The sequence below is a fragment of the Zalophus californianus genome, chromosome 4 (assembly GCF_009762305.2).
Source record: "Zalophus californianus isolate mZalCal1 chromosome 4, mZalCal1.pri.v2, whole genome shotgun sequence".
Taxonomy (NCBI): domain Eukaryota; kingdom Metazoa; phylum Chordata; class Mammalia; order Carnivora; family Otariidae; genus Zalophus; species Zalophus californianus.
The window spans coordinates 10,828,668-10,845,689 of record NC_045598.1 but is presented as its reverse complement, the minus strand read 5'-3'; the positions used below and the strand labels follow the sequence as shown (position 1 = coordinate 10,845,689).

Sequence of the window (17,022 nt, the reverse complement as noted above, 5' to 3'; positions counted from 1 at the left end):
GGAAAGAATGGTGGCCTAACCCCACAGCTCTGGCCTAGGCTACTGTCCCGGCCCCACCTGTCCTGAGGGCATCCCGTGGAGTCTCTAGCGGCCTCTCTGCCCCGTCCCCCCCCGCCGCCCCCCCCCCGCCTTGCTCCCAGGGGTTGCCACTGATGTCTTCAGGCTCCTGCTGAGTCCTCTTAAACATCAGGGGAGCCGGGAACACACAGCTCAGTGTGGGGAACACTCTGTTGGAATGAGAGATGTGTGGCTGGTCAAGCTGGGCGGATCAAGGCAAGGCGTCTCCTGTCTGCCCCCTGCCCCCAGCACAATCTGCTCTGTCCTGACCGGGAAGACAGACACGGGGGAAACGAAGCTGAGGTGCAGAAAGGTGTATGGGATCCTGTGCCATGGCAGCTGTCTTCTCGTGTCAACGAAGCGGATGTAGTGCGGAAGGTCTTCACACGGTAGGACAGGGGCCAACGGGTGGAGGCTACAATGATATCGGTGTTGGGTTCCACATAAACGTGAAAGCTTAAAACTGATCCAAACTTACAGGGGCTGCCTGGAAAGGAAGTGACTTCCCAATCCTGGAAGGCATTTCAGCTCAGGAGGACTAGACATGATGAGTCCATTTGCCGTCCTTGCCCCAAATTCTCTAAGTTAACTACTTCCCCACAATCTGGAAGGAAGCAGCTCCACAGATCAGGGAGCCGGCCCAACTGTCCGGATGCAGCTGATTGGGCCAGGAGAGTCACCTGATCCAGGGTCTGCCGAACTATTGGTTAGGCAGGGGCCAATCAGATTCTCTCTTTCCCAGGCATTGAAGGGACTGCAAGACGGAGACGCCGGCCGAGGAGTAAGGCTGGGGAGGCAGCTGCGGAGACTCCTTGGGTGGACCGAGGAGGGAGGTGGGAGGGAGAGGGCACGGCCCCAGGCTCCCAGCGTTCACGTCTGGACCCCACGTGGCCGGCCTTGGACTTCTCGAGGTTGCCCGTGTCCTTACACCAAGCCCTGCTCTGCCTGGAGCTCCTTCGAGTAGGCACCTTCCCACACCTGAAGCGCTAGAGCATCCCTGGTGGGACACGCTGCAAGCAGGCGCAGGGCCCTCCCTGCAGGATGCGAGGCTGTGCCAAGGCTCAGCGACTGTCATTGGAACGTGGCATCAAGTCCCAGGACACTTCCCCGAGGCCAACTCACATTCCCTCCGACCATGGGGTTCACGCATGGCCTGGACTCCCCATGCACCTCCCATCGTCACTGCTCAGCGCAGTGCCCTGATCTGACCGTATGCCATAGACATCAAGGCTCAAAGCTCAGTCATGGCCAAGCCTCTCAAAGTCCCAAGGGGCAGAAGAGTGCCCGCTGGGCACACACGCTCACGTGCATACATGCTCACGTACACTCACCCGACCCTGTGGGAAGATGCTTCCAATGCTGCCAATGCCAAGCCCACGCTTAATAAACATTTTATTATTTGCAACCCATTTGAGATGGCTTATTAATAAAGCAATGGCTTTACTTATTAAGTACCTACTGTATACCAGGCCGTGCAGGGTGGGCTTCATCATTTCCATTACAGGATGAAGAACCTGAGGCTCAGAAAGATCAAGCAGCTTCCCCAAGAAACCTTCGCAGGGGCTTCCCACAATTCAACAGTCTCTGACAAACTGCTGCCAGACACCTGCCTCCAAGTGGGAAAACAAAGCCTAGCAGATGCTACCTCCAAAAACTCTCCCTTGACAAGAGCTTATCCTGCCCCAAGGACTTTATCTCCCACTGATCACTGATCCTGACCTTGTGCTATGGGGGCATCTGTCTGGTGAGCCTGTTTATCTACAGCATCCATTTTAGTATAAAACTAACACAAATGATGTTTACAAAGCACCTACTATGTGCAAGGCCCATGCTAAACACTGTGCATAAATCAACTCATTTAATCTCCATGAAACCTCTACCAGGTAGGGATAGCCTCCTCAGTTTACAGACGAAGAAACCGAGGTTCAGAGGGATTAAGAAATTTGCTCAAGGTCCCCACTGTTGGAACGATCTGCACCCAGGCAGTCTGGCTTCGTGGCCCTGAGCACTTGGTATACGCCTCCGATGTCCCCATATTCAGAGCCCTGGGTCCAGGTAAGACAACTTAGAGGGGGGGGGCTCGCTCATGCTCCTCCACAGGGCAGACACCCAAGGAAATGTGGAACCAGCACCTACACCCTAAACAATGCCAGGCACAGAGGCAAGCTAACCATCCCTTTCTCTAAATTCTTACCTTCTGGGCTGCCCACTGCCTGCCTTGCTGTAAGAACGTAGCATCTGTCTGCTGGGGATGGATTCAGGTCATCTCTAGGGGGAATCAATCAGTGCTTTCCAGGGAGATGGCCAAGCTCCACACGCAGCCTGGAAAATCTGACTCCCAATGGAGAGGCTGAGAGAAGCCAGATGCCATCTGGAGTGCCCAGGGACCAGCTGCTGCCACTGACCTCAGTGTGCTCAGTAACATCCAGGATGTGGCGAGAGGCTGGCAAGGGGAACATCGCATCATGCATTTCTGCAGGCCCACCGGGGAGCAGGCACACAAGTGGACCCCACCCAGGCCCCTGCTCAGGAAGCCAACAGAGGCGGGGGTCCTTCTTTTAAGCCCATCTGGGACAGGTGTGACAAAAGAGGTACACACAGAGGGATGGAAGGAAGAAAAAAGGAGGGGTCCTAATTGCAATATGACCAGGAGACTGAGAAGGAAGCTGAGAGCTGGTCTTTAAAGAGAGAAAGAGGAGAAGGAATGAATGATTAATAGAAGAGACAACTGAGCTCCTCCACCCGGGTGTAGAACAGCACCAGGCCCATAGTAGCTGCTCAAGAAAACCTGCAACATCCTTCACTGACAAGGTCCGCATCCAAGGCTTTCCTTTCAACCTCATGACACCTAGCGAGGGGCACACACACACACCTGCTGAAGGAATCAGCTCATACTCTGCAGCGCTTAAGTCCCACATTTGCCTCTGGGCTTCCATTCCCAGTCCATCCTCCCTGACTTTCCTTTGACTAACACCCCACTTGAGAGTTTCACTGGGGGCTCACAACTCCCACCCCAACCGGTTCCAGGGCAGGGTGCAGACCTGGACCAGGTGATTGGTTCAGAGCTGTCACATGATTACAACTAAGCCAATGATAATCAGTCCTGGGATTTCTGGAAATATTGAGGATGCAAGACTTTTTGCACTGGGAATCCTAGAAAGGTAAGTGTGACTTAAGACTTGGGAGGGGTCATTTTTACCACCAGAAAGGACGCCCAAACAGATGAAAGGAGATCGGGGGAGACGACGTCATTTGAGCACCTGGATGCAGCTATGCCTGAAGCTAGCTAGATTAATCTCTGACTATCTCAGTTACGTGGAGCTATTGATTTTCCTTTCTATGAGTCAGTTTCAGTTGTATTTCTACTATTTGTAACTCAACAGGCCCTGGAACTACATGGCTGTCTGGGCAGGTGGTAGGAAAGTAAGAAGTGCAAACAATACAAAGTTTTTCGTTAACAGTTTTTGAGCAGTAAGCAGTAAGCATGGATCTCTCTGATGCCACTCTAAATGACCATGATCACGCCTCCCTACCTCCTAGGGTGAACAGGCACCGAACCCTCCTGCAACCTGTTCTCTTTAGCGGGTTACAGCCAAGAGCAGCAGGAAACCCACAGCCCTAAGAGGGAACCTGCTGTGAGGGATGCCTGTGCACAGTTCACCCACACCTAAGTCTCCGACTGGAGTTTGTCGAGCTGCCGCATGACCCTCCCACTTCATAAGGGCCCTCCCAAGCCCGGGGAGGCAGCCACGGGGAGCTCCCTACCAGGGCTGGGGCCTGGACAGAAGGGGTGTGCCTGGCCTTTCAACGGATCAAGTCCCTCTGTTACTGCTCACTTCAGAACCTGCCATGCCCCAGCCGAGGATGGGTACAAGGGACACTGCGGAGTGCATGGCAGTGGGGACAGGAGAGTAATGGCTACTGTGGGCTGCAGTCGGACTCCAGCTGGACCTTGGGCTGAATCTCATTTTCTTGGCTTCCTGTCTCCATGGCCTGTGACAAGTTTCTTTACTTCCCAGTGCCTCAGTGACTTCATCTGTAAAATGGGGTGATTAATGCACCTTATTTATTTGGGTTGTTTAACGTAGGCAATCCTGCCAAGCAGGAGTCCCTGGGTCAGGTTCCCCTGCATGGTTTTCACCTGAGTGTACATGGTAACAGACCTCCAAGGGTGTGTTGAAGGTGACACTGGGGGCGGGGGGAGATGGAGGAGAAGCATGAGTCCCTCTAAGCACACAACTGCTCAGAATCCTGGTTCAGCTACCTGGCAAACGGCAAGTCTCTGAAAAGGGCCCAGGGAACAGGTCCAGTGAGTCAGCCCAGGAAGTAGGAAGGCAGAGCTGGCTCAGGGACAGCGAGAGGGCGGGGCTCTGCCCCAGAGGTCATCGGGGTTGGCCGAAGACAGAGGCCCAGTCACCTTGGAGAGGTGGTCACACAGGACACACGGGGAAGTCCCTGACGCCTACCCCAGGAGCCTGGCAGGGCGAGGGAAGAGGAGCGGCGGGTCATTTCAAACACCCCAGCAGCTGCTCAAACACACAAGCAAACCTCTTCTTTTTTTTTTTTTTTAGTTTTATTTGTTTATTTGAGAGAGAGAGAGTTGGGGGGGGGGAAGAGGGAGGGAGAGAAGACAACTTAATCTCTTCTAACCAGGTCCCAGCTAGCTCAAGTGCCCAGCTAACTAGAACTTTGGCTTATCTTTGAGGACAAAGAAGCAAACGATGACAAGACTCAGCAATGCAATGGATTCTTACTTTCTTTAACCCAAGCAGGGAAAGCTGTGGGGCCAAGGGGCTCAGGCTCCAAGCTAGAAGAACCCTAAGGGTCTGCAGAAGCCCAATTCCAAAAAAGGGAGTCATCCGGGCCCGATTTGCCCTGCTAACCAAAGTGGGGGAGCAGAAAGGCATTTTAGGAAATTTTCAAGGACACCAAAACCACGGAGTTTTCAGTGTCTAATTCTCTGAAAATACCCTTGACTTGAGGCAAGCGGGGAGGACTGTGTTTGGGGCGGGTCTGTGTTTTATCTACGATCATATCCCTGCTACTTAAGAAGGATTCTGATCCAGGCAGGTGCACCACAAATATTGGCAGAACAAAGAAGAAAAGAACGTCAGGGGTTCTACCACGCTCAACGATCCTGGAGCCTGCAACACAAACCGAGCCACTTGTTTAGAGAGAGATGCGCTGCCCAGGCTGACGGAGGACGAGGACCTGCTGGAGAAGCAAACGGACTCATCCCCTCACACCTCAGACCCCGCGTGAGAATGAAGTCAGGTGCCCACGGGGCACAACCCAAGTCACATTCTCCACCTGCCTCCACCTTTCAGCTGCCTCCAAATTCCAGAAGAGGGATAGATTTACTGACCCCTGAAAACCCAGAGAGTGACTGGTGGGGCCGCAGGTGTTCTCCAGGTGCTGCCCTACCTGCCAGGTGAGGCTCATCCAAAGGTGTGTCAATATGAGGGCCAGATTAAATGTCTCCTGCGCGCCTGGGTGGCTCAGCTGGTTAAGCAACTGCCTTCGGCTCAGGTCATGATCCTGGAGTCTCGGGATCGAGTCCCACATCGGGCTCCCTGCTCAGCGGGGAGTCTGCTTCTCCCTCTGACCCTCTTCCCTTTCGTGCTTTCTGGCTCTCATTCTCTCTCTCTCAAATAAATAAATAAAATCTTTAAAAAAAATAAATAAATGTCTCCTAAGGTCCTGCCAGCTCAAACATTCGTGGACGCGTGTTTCCTCCCAATTGGAGCATTTCCTGGAGCCCGGCTCTGTGCTCTAGGTGAACACAGAAGGAGACAGAGGTGTGGGTGCCCTGTGGTCCCTGCCCCCTCGAAGGTTACAGTTCGGAGGAGAGCCGCAGGTAACACTCAAGAATGCTCACACGGGCCCCAGTCACGGGTAGACTGTGCTCCGCGTGACAAAGGTCCATGGCAACGCAAGGGCTAAGCACAGAGGGGGTGGAATGAACAAGAAAGGCTTTGCAGAAGGGCCAGGGGCCCGGGACAGGGTGGAACTTGGAATCAGTGTCGGGTGGAGAGGTAACAGAAGTAAGAAGGGGAAGGCATGGGGTGGGAGTGGCGAGCCGGCTAGCTCACGGGACAGTGAGATGCTGAGCAGCGGCTGTCGAATGTTCGCGGTCCCCAGCACTAAGCCCAGGCCAGCGCAGGTACTCTACACCTGCCAGGTGGACGAATCAGGAGCTCTGGCAGACCCGGGGCGAGGTTGAGGGAGGCTGTCCTTCTGGTTCAAGGTAAGGATTCTAGACAGAAAAACCCTCCTCCAGAGTGCAGGCACCATGAAGGTAGAAATGGTTCGGCTCAGCTTGTCAGCCCCAGGCACCCAGTCACAAAAGTATCTATCCAGGGAGTAACTGAGTGTGGAAAAAAATGAGCAGGTGTGATTTTTAAAAGGCGCTCAGCTGGAATCCGAGGTGTGGGTCAGTCCGAGCATCAGCTGTTGCCCAGAGACATGAATGAGCCGGGAGAGAACAGGGCCAGAAGATCAGTGGAGGTAGAGGGGTCAGAGGCCAGGCAGGTGATGCCTTAGCTGCTAGGCTGGGGGTGGGGCATCGTGTGCCATACGGCAGCAACTGCTGAGCGTGGCTAGCACAGCTGAGTGTCAAGAAGCCACGGGGGTATGGACAGGGTACTTGACCATCCAGGTTTCCCCGGGACCGAGGGCTTTCCCACAGTGTGGGACTTTCAGTGCCGAAACCTGGAAAGTTCTGGCAACCCAGAATGAGTTGGGTTACCTGAGGCACAGGTCTGCCCCCACCAGCATCCCAGAGGGAACAAGACTGCTGGTGGTACAGGAATCTCGTTTCGTGGAACAGAGAAACTGACGCTGAAAGGCGAGTGACCTGCAGAAGGAAGGTTCCACAGTGGGTAAGCAGCATGGCCAGCTAGAACACTCCGGCCTCCACCTCCCGTGCTCTCCCTGCACACTGGGAAAATGTGAGACACACAAGTGCTGTCTGCTGAGCCCAGCTGTGAGCTGCGCCAACTTCCTCTGAGTCAATGGACACTGGGAGGGGAGCACCAGAGCCTCCGTCCCCAAGAGGGGTCCCAGGGAAATGCACCCATCTGGCCCTCTGCTCTTCTGAGATTCTGGCCCAGGATGAGCAGGCGGCCACCACCTGGGACCCTGGGGGGATGGGGGTGCTGTTTTTGCTCTGCTTGCCTCCTCATGACATCCCCATTAGCGCCACCCCTTGGGAAGGCCAGGATCCCCAAAGACCTTTGTGAAAGGCAGACGGATCAGCAGCCACACACCCTGCAGTCCCTGGGCTTAGAAGGGTCTTGGCAGCTCTGGGCAGCTAGTGAGAGAACAGGCCAGGGGACAGGGGAGGTGGAAGGGGGGATTTGGGGGGATAATTTAAGGAGGAGCTTCCTAGAGCAATCTTGCTCAGAGACTGGCCTGCATCAGCATCCCCTTAGGTGGCTGGTTAAGACCCAGACTGCTGGGCCCACCCCCAGTTTCTGATTCTGCAGGTCTGGGCTGGGCTGAGAATGTGCATCACTAACAAGTTCTCAGGCGAGGCTGATGTTGCCGGTCTTGGCACCCCATCTTGAGAACCGCTGGCCTGCAGCATGGGGTTATGGGGGGGGGAGTATGGGGCAAAAGCACGTGGGCGCTGATGGGTCACTGGGGGCTGGGAAGACCCATGGAAGTAAAGACGGAAGACGCTGGAGGCCTTGGTCCTCACACTTCAGAGAGGGTCAGAATCACGAGGCGGCAGAGGGAACTTGTTCAAAATGCAGATTTGTGGGCCCATCCCCAGACGTTTTTGACTGTCCAGGTCTGCTAGGGGGCCCGGGAACTTAAAAACCACAGTAAGCTCCGAGTGATTCTGATGCAGGCAGTCCAGGGGCCACCAGGAGAAGCACCACAGTGGAAATACACGGTTTGCAGGCTTTGTGAGCTGTGGTGGGCCACAGAAACGTCTGCAGGCTCCTGCCCTGACTCAGGACCAGCTGCACCACCCACTACGGTAGCCACTAACCACAGGGAGCCTTTTACAATGAAATAAAATGTGAAATTCAGTTCTGTTGTCATACTAGCTACAATCCAGTGACTTCCACATGGGACAGGCGAGATCTAAAATGTTGCCATCTTTGCAAAGTTTGTCAGACAGCTCTGGCCCGGAAAGATCACAGTATGTCTGCCTCTGTTTCCCTTTCTATATAAAGGGGGTTCCTCCCCCGTCTTTCTCAGGGTGCAAGAGAAAGAAAAGACTCCACCAAGAGTGACATTCCTAGCCCACACTTTAAAGAGGGAACCATAGGCGGAGCATCCCAGCAGACACGGATGCTGCCCCTGCACCTGCTGGTGGGAGGAGGCGGTCCAGGTTAGCAGAACCTGCCCCAGAACCCAAGAGGATGGTTCTTCTTCCTCCTGTTTGGCCGCCGGTGCTGAATTACCCATGGCAATGAGGAGTCCCTAGTAGTTAGCTTAGTAATCACAAATATGCTATGGAAAACAAACTCATAAAAGCCCAAGCAATTCCCCTTCAAAGAAAGTGACACGAAACAAAACCAACCACGCACAAAAAGGTATGGTCAACGCATCACGATGGCAGAGGTATTAACAATAGACTGGACTGAATCACAGAGAAAAGGTAACTGAATGTATTCCTTCCCTAGACCTTCTCAGCACACGTGTGAGGTGGTCATGTTTTCTAGGAAGGAATCGAGAGAACACTAGAGATAAAGCCCTGGGGACAGGGGATCTCCGCCTGTGGTTCCAGGACCGGCAGTGTGGGGGCCGGGATGGACAGTCTGTGAGGAACGCAGGGTCCCGCGGTTACTGCATCCAGCCCCTACATTAGGCCAATGTGTGGACACATGGCAGCACGGCGGGTTACTGGGGGCTGGGGTGGGGATGGGGAACTATTACTTAGTGGGGACAGTCACCGTTTGGGATGACGAAAAAGTGCTGGAGACGGATAGTGGTGATGGTTGCATACACTGCTGATGTATTTAATGCCGCTGAACTGCACACCTAAAAATGGTTAAAACGGTCAATTAAAAAAAAAAAAAAGTGCAGGGTCTGAACTCCACCCTGGGCCTACTGAGGCCGTCCCGGAGGGGAGCCTCACAATCTGCATTTGAGCCCACTGACTCCGGGACTCAGCTCTTTGCTGGGGAGGCCTACAAGCAGAAACCCCCCCCCCCCCCCCCCCCCCCCCCGCTCAGGCCCTTGGCTTCCCACCCCAAGTGAGCCTTCAAAGTCCTGCAGGATCTAAAGTGCTAGAAACCCCTCCCACTGCCCACAGCTGTGCTCTGCACTGCAGTCACGGTGAGAGGTGCCAAGAAGCACCACAGAATACGTCTGCTGTGTGCACAACAATCAGGCCGACCACAAAAAGCATCCAGGTAGGCGGGGAGGGCGGGCGATCTGGGCTGTGGGTGGGGGGTAGGCTGGAGGAGCGGCCCCCAGCAGCGGGCTTGGTAGCAAGTCTAAAGAATCTGGATGATCCACAGGCCAAGAGTGCGGTCCCCCTCTGTCTGCTCAGCGCTGCCCAGGGCCCAACTCCTCCAAGGTGCTCCAGGAAGAAGGACAGTGGCCGAGCGAAAGGCCCAGGCACGCTGGTGGTGGCGTGGGGAGTGAGGTCGGGGGATCTGAGCCAAACCAGAGCCTTCCTCTGGTTGCTTTCTCACCGCTGGACAATCTCGAGAGGGCCCAAGACGGACGAGCATATGCCTGTTTCTAATAGATTCGGAGAATGCGTGTGCCCAGGGAGGGGGGTGGGAGGGGGGGCTTGCACTATAAAAGGAAAAAGGGAGTTAGTTAGGATGTCCATGTACCTGACGTATTGGCCACTTCAGGACGCCTGTGGGAAGGGAAAGGATGCTGCTAAGGATTATGTCGGGGGGGGGGGGTAAAGCAGAGTACCAGAGCCTCCGAATTTTCTTACTCTAAAATTAATCCAATCCCAGAAAGGCAAGGGGCAAAGAGGTTCTCAAAGTCAGGTCCATGGAACCCTTGCATCAAACTCACCCAGGGCGCTCAATACAAATACAGATTCCCAGGCCCCTCCCCGGACCTACAGGCAGAACAGGGGTGGAGCCTGAGGATCCAGATACTGGCAGGCACCCTGGACCACTGTGATCCCCAGGCTGAAACTCCCTTTAACGAGCCAGGAGGAATTAGGGAAGGGGGTCAAGAGGGAAATCCCCAGCTTTGCCAAGATACCGTGTGTATCTGTGAGTTTCCACATAGGGCCCCAGAAACCCCATGACACCTTGGAGGATGGGCCCTTTCCTCACCCTGGGCCTGTGTCCTCACTTTGTGGCGAGAGCGAATTGACTCCATCCCTGCTGAGGGATCCCTGTCAGGACTCTGCCTGGATTGGACCTCCTGTCAGGGGCCGGCTGGCCTCTTTGGATTCTGGCTGGGGCAGAGGGGTGGGGTAGTCTCCTGGAGCCAACTGAGCAGCTCTGGGCCCCAGGGGCCCTCACTCCCAGCTGCCTCTGGCTGATTGGAAACCAGCGTGTCAAAGATGCCAGGGAGAGAGTCCCAGGACGCCCAGCATTGCAGTCTCCGCCTGGGGCCCAGGTGGCCCTCAGGGAATCGTCAGCTGATGAAGGAGACCAGAGGGAGAAGCAATGGTCCTGGGGCAGACCGCACGGCATCCTGGAACAGCCACTGACTACCATCTCTGTAACCGCTTCACGCCTCAACTGTGTCACCTTTAAGGAGGGGAGGATGCCAGCTACCTTACAGGGGTAGGAGACGACCAGCAGGAACGCAGGTAACAAAGTGCCCGGCTCCGGGGGCGGCCCTCAATCAACGCTTCTTCCTCACAAAAAGGCCCCAACAGAAATACACCTTCTTCCCTGCCTGGGTACACAGGACTTCAAAGTTAGCCGTGCATCGGTGAGGCAGAGCAGAGCGGGTACGGGAAGGAGGCAGACAGGAACCCGCAGCTGCTGTTTTTATGACTCTCCGGGCCCCCAGGGAGGGCTTTCTGAAGCTTCTATACAATTAAAAGGTGCTGAACACACTCCACGCCTGGGATAAAGTTACAGCCCCAACTAGTTGGGAGCCGGCGCCAGTGTCCAGATCCAGGCAGCAACAAAAGAGGAGGCTGTCGGACCTGCAGGTAGGCTACCAGGTGGTGGGCGTTCCCACCCCTCCAAGCGGTCCCCAAAGCCCGGCACACAGAAGGAGGGTGCCCACGGAGGGGCGCCCCCCCTGAAACCACCAGCTCCCCTCGGCTGTAGTCCCTGGGCTTGGCAGCACCCAGCTCGGGGCAGGACTCGCCCACATATCTGTCATACCTTTCTGGCTGGTCATTTCTTCCAAACTCAGGGCTGCGCCAGCACCTTTTGGGCTAACGCCACTCGTTGGGGGCTCTGAGGAATCGCCACAACCCGTGTCTTCCAGCTGGCTTCTCTTGAAGGCGTCCCAACAGCAGACCAGAGAAAGCGCGACGTCCCCACCTTCACGGTGGCTGCCCCAGGGGGCAGAGAACGGGTGGTCCTTTTGAATGGGGGTCATTCGTGCCTCTCCCCGTCCTGGACAGGTGCTCCTCCAACACGCTCAACGTGAAATGCATTTGCGGAGAGTAAATTCGTAAAAAAATAACGACACGCACACGCACACACACCTTGTAAACACGGCTTGCCACCCTCTCCGGAGTGTTTATAGCCCTTAGTGACTCACGGCAAACACGGCATCCCCACTGTGGCCGGCTTTAATGATATGTTGGCTGTGCTTATCTGCTGGGGCTAAAATCTGTGTCAACACCAACGTACCCGGTTTTCCACTTTTGTCAACTGGCCGTGGTGTGGGGGAGAGGGGGCTAGGTCCAGGCTCGTGTTTGCTGTTTTCCTTGAACCATGCACTCAAGTGACTCTTGAAATGATTAAAAGCGAAGTAAACTCTTCCTTCAGGATGGCTGGAGGGTCCTAGCAAATCCTCCAGTTAACTCAATGGGAATATTACAAAGGACACAAGGCGTGCATAATGCCTACTGTGGAAATTTCCTGATTACTTAGAAGGCCAGATAAGCAGCCACCAGTCCTTCAGAATCAGCCAATTTCGTCAAACCCCAAGAGCTCAAAGCTCAAAAAAATTTTTTAAAAATTTTACACACACACACACACACACACACACAATCAATTTCTTTGGACTCTGGAGAAATGGGAATCCTCCTCCCTCTTATGGCACTGGGAGCACTGGGCTCCATGCATAGGAAGGATGCTAACCACACAGATTCCTGTCCAGCAACTCTACAGCGGGTAATATGTTTCCATTTTATAGATGGGTAAACTGAGGACTGAGACGTTAAATAACTTGCTTGGGGACACACGGCTTGTAAGCAGAAGAGCTGGCGGATCAAAGCAGGGTGTGTTTGATTCCAAGGCTGGTGCCCTGTACTCTCTGCCGTGGCGGAAGGAAAATTCAACCCCTCACCGAGCAGTCACACAGGGTGAGGTGCTGGGCCACAGGAGAGCTCCCGGGGGGAAACCGATCAGAATCGTTTTCAAGAGCGGTGACTTTCACTCCTGGTTGGCCAGGACAGCCAAGCCCCAGCTGTCTCTGTCCCACTTCAGGTGGCCAAGGACACCCACACGAAACCCTGCTGGTCCTCGTGGCTGGCTTTCTATGAGTGTCCCCAGTTCCAACGGGGAGATTTAATCTCACTCTCAACCCTGCAGAAACCCCTTCCAGAAGGGGATAACACGAGGCCAACCTATTGCTGAAATTGCTAAAGACAGAGATAAGCAAATGCTTGAGTTGCTTAAAAACAAGGAATGTCAAGGAGAGGACAACCCCAGCCCCCTCTTTTTAAAGATAAAAATTTAAAGTGAAAACGGACCTGAAACATAATGTGGGTCTACGTTTTAGAGACTGATACAAGGTCTTTCCACAGAGCTGTGAGGTCTACAATCTGGGACCCCACAAGCAAGCCCCGGCCGTGTGATCTCAGGCAAGTTACCGAACTTTCCTAAGCACCCGTTTCCTCATCTGTGCATGGGACTGGCAATGGCACCCGCCCCCCCCCCCCCCCCCCCCCCGGGATCATTGGAGGACTGATTAAGACAAAGCATCCCACTTGGTTCGCACCATGCCTGGCCCCTGGGAGGGTACAGAACAGCACTGGGAACCAGTACACAGATCCACAAGGGTCTGGTGCCCTGGGCCAGGGGCCTTTGTGTGAGGAGGAGGGGCTCGAGGAGACAAGAACGCCTATGACTAAGAAAAAAGGGAGAGGCCGAAAGGGGCTCCATTAGGTCCTGTGACTTTATAACCTGGGGTTAGAAGAAGAGCTTAAGGAGGCATGGCATCTGAACTGGGCCTACAAACCTGGGTAGGCTTCGGATGGGGACAGAGAGAGTGCCCCGACTCCAGAGACATGAACTCACCAACAACTTTTAAAAAACACAGTAACTTGGTGGCTTTAGCTGATCAGCAACACCCTCTTGCCTTAGGGACTCAGCACCTGTGCGGCTCACTGCATTCCCTCCGGCCCCGCTACCCCAAGACTGACCAGCACTCGCTCCCATCACGCTAACCCCCTCACCTGGCTTTACTTTTCCGTGGAGCACTTGCCATCTCCGGACACATCCTGTGTGTACTTACCTGCTGGAAATCTCCTCCCACAGATAAGAAGCTCCATGGAAACAAGGGCTACAGCTGTCCCCTTTGCCACTATAGATCCCTGGCAGCTACCACGGTCGGTGCCTGGCAGGAGTAGTGGCTCAAGAAATGGGACCAAATGAATGGACAACCAAAGAAGGACTTGTTCACGTCTCCCCCCTAAGAAGCCTCAGGGAGCACCTGCTTCACTCTGTGGGGGGTTCTGGATGACCTCCCCTCAGACGGAGTTATTCCTGTGGCGCGCCAATAGGGAAACTGAGTTACCGAGTATCTCAAGGTCACACAGATTTGAGGCAGAACCACGGGCAGACTGAGCACGTGTCAAATTTCTGCATCTCCGGCTCGGGTCCTTAGCCTCTGCACAAAGAATGGTCACCTTCCCTGGAAGGGGCCGCACCCTGGGGGCCAGAGCGGTCACCAGCAGAGCCCGTCACCCTGCTGATGTCAGGATACCCTCCATGAGCCATGTCAAAGTGTCCAGGCTTCCATCCTGCCAAGCCAGGGCCCCCCCCTTCCCCCTTCCCCACACCTCTGAAAGTGCCAATTCCCAGACTCTGTCAACCAACAGGGCACTCACTGTTCAGCTCCTTCAACCGAACATCACGTTCAGCTGGAGACCGACGTGCTGAGATCCTGGGACGGGTCACCTCACAGCCTGGCTGAAATGTTTATTTCAACAATAATTTCAGCTTGTGGTTCTAAGCCAGAAGAGCCCTCCTTTGCCGCCCAGAGGAAAACCCCTAAAAACAGCCAAAGGTTTGAGAATCCATGTCCATGACAGGCTGACATCAATGCCCAGCCACCACGAAAGTTCTCAGAAACTGCATTTGATCTTCAAGAACCAGAGAGTAGAAGGGGGTGAAGGGTGGGTGGGTAGAGGAGAGAGAACTCAAAACTTTACTGGTTTAGCCGCTGGCTTGATCTTGATTCATGCCAGGGATGCCAACTGTAAATCAGGAGATTTCCATCGCTCCCTGACCTAAAGGGACACCCCGAGGGCCATCGGAATAACAACCACCCCCAAGACCTTGGAGACAGGCGTTTCTCAGCTACACCATGTCATTAGGATATTGTTATTATGAATACACAAATGGAGTCTATGTAGACACAAAGTAAACAGATCTCTCTCCACCCAACCATCTCCTCCATGTTTATATAATAACAACCCCCCACTACTAGCACGACAGTCAGCCTGGGATCACTGAAGTACTTTATAGACAAGACAAATTTCATTTTGACACGGTTCAAGAGGGCGGAGATGGAACGGATAGCATCACATCCTAATGGGACACTGAGTCAACGGGGGGGGGGGCCTGACAGGTGCCCCACCAGTGACGCTGATAACTAACTTTTATGAAACATCAACTATGAATGAGGCAAGGTGATCTGCAGATGCTAGCTTTAGAATGATCAAGATATTAGTTGACACCAGTTATTATCAGCACTTTTTTGATGGGTAAACTGAGTCTCAAAAAGATGAAGCAACTTGCCCAAGCTCTATTTGCTTGTTCTTTACATCTGTGCTCTGTTTTACACCAAGCTGTCTTGGACTCTAACCGCTCTGTGCAGCTGGGGAGGAGGTGGGACTGTCTCCAGCAGGCCCAGCCCCAGGGCCAAGGGTCCAGGGACTCAGGCTCCTTCCAGGGCTCCGTGTCCCTTTTCTAGACCCTTGGAGACCCAAGACTTCAGTGGCTCCAGGACACCAGCGGCAGCTCATCACAGCCGACTGGTCTGTGGTCCCAGCTCGGGAGCGTGATCCTCAGGATTCCGTCTCCTTGGGAGACCAATACAGGCAGCCCGGAATTAGGGGACCTTGCTGCTGCCTTTTTCTCATAGGAAAGAAATAATTATTAGGTAAATAAGCCTGGTGTTTCCCAGCTGGTTAAGCTTGCTGTCTGGGAGAAGCATTCTGGTGTCAACCAACAGAAAATACTTGAAATGGTGGGACCTTGGGCAAGTTGCTGAAACTCTGGCATTTTCTGTCCTTATCTTCAGGAAGATAACACAGCTTCCCTCCCAGAGTTGTGATAAAATTTTAAGGACACATGCCATGTAAATTACGGGAACACAATAGGTATTCAAGAAATAATGAACAACCATGTTATACTCCCCCCTCCCCCATTTTTCCTAGTATTCCAACTTCAAACTGATGATGACAGACACTTCTTGGAAGCTGTTCATCTTCCGTCTAAATTTCTTCGTACTCTAGAGTCTAGGGGATCCAGGGGGTCCTCTGGGCACCTCCCCCCCAAGACGTAACTTGCGGGGGCGGGGGCAGCTGAGACAGAGACCAAACCGAACAGAATGGAATGGGCGCACCCACTCGGAATATTTTAACGTTAAAACGCGGTCCTCAGCTTGGGGCAGATTAGCCAATGATACATAATCAGACCCTCGCATTATGTCTCCACCGCCTCGATTTCTCTCCGCTCCTAGCAAATGCAAGCCATCATGTTCCGCTCAAAGGGGCAGCAGTAAAGCAGGGCTCTCCTGGCACTTTATAGGGGCTGCCGGGTGGGTTACAGGTGCGGCCGGAGAGGGGCCGCCCCCAACTTCGTGCCGGGCTGGCCCCCTTCCCACGCTTCCCGGGACAGTGGCGGGGTCCGGCACAGAGCGAGGTCTCCGGGAGCCCCAGGATCTCACAACTACGGCAGGCGTGGCCTTGACCTCCCCCTGCAGCTCGGTCGGGGGGGCGGGGCGGGGCGGCTCAGCCCGAAAGCGGCGAGCGCCAAAACCCCCGTCCGCAAGCTATAGAACTAACTCCGCGTCCCGCGCGACTCCCCCCGCACCCCTCCCCGCGCCTGAGGCGCGGCGCGCGGCGAGAACTTTGCCACCAGCACTCGGCGATCCCAGCCGGGAGCGCCCCCGCGTGCCCGGCCCCGGCGACTCCCCGGGCCTGCGGCCGCGCCGCCCTCCCAGCCCAGCGCACACCTACCCGGCTGGCTGCAGTCGCCATCCGCTCGAACCGAGGGCGCCCCGGCGCGGGGCCGATCGGCCGGCCCCCCCGCGTCCGCACCGGGCTCGCACGCTGCGGGTCCCCGGGGGCGCGCCGGCCCGGCCCCCGCCCCGCAGGAAGGCGCCGGCTCGCCGTGCGCCGCGAGCTGGCGGACGCGCTCCCAGGTGCCCGAGTCGGCCGCCCGCATGCCGCGTGCCCGGGGGGCGATGCCGCGGCTGCGCTGGGGGCTCCGACGACGGGCGCCGGGCTCACAGCCTCCGGGGCCGCCGCCGCATCGGGGCGCAGCCGAGCACCGCCCCCCCGCCCGCCGGCCGCCCGCGCGCGCCGGACCAGGGCTCTCCGTCCGGCCGACGCCGGGCCGTCCGCGGCCGCCGCACGCGAGGAATTCGGCCGCCGGCCTCTCA

At 55.3% G+C, this 17,022-nt stretch overlaps 1 protein-coding gene across 3 annotated transcripts in view; it reads right to left on the bottom strand.

Moving 5' to 3' along the window:
• KAZN (kazrin, periplakin interacting protein) overlaps window positions 1-17,022 on the bottom strand; it is a 1,106,439-nt gene that overhangs the window by 132,027 nt on the left and 957,390 nt on the right. Inside the window, exon 1 of one of the 3 annotated variants that reach the window (XM_027598372.2) lies at window positions 16,598-16,986. The exons of 1 other annotated variant lie outside the window; for it this stretch is intronic. In XM_027598372.2, the coding sequence (XP_027454173.1) occupies window positions 16,598-16,805 (208 nt within the window). In that variant the 5' untranslated portion in view covers window positions 16,806-16,986. Of the gene's footprint in view, window positions 1-16,597; window positions 16,987-17,022 lie in introns of those variants that run through there. One more of the 3 variants, XM_027598382.2, reaches the window with a different exon arrangement.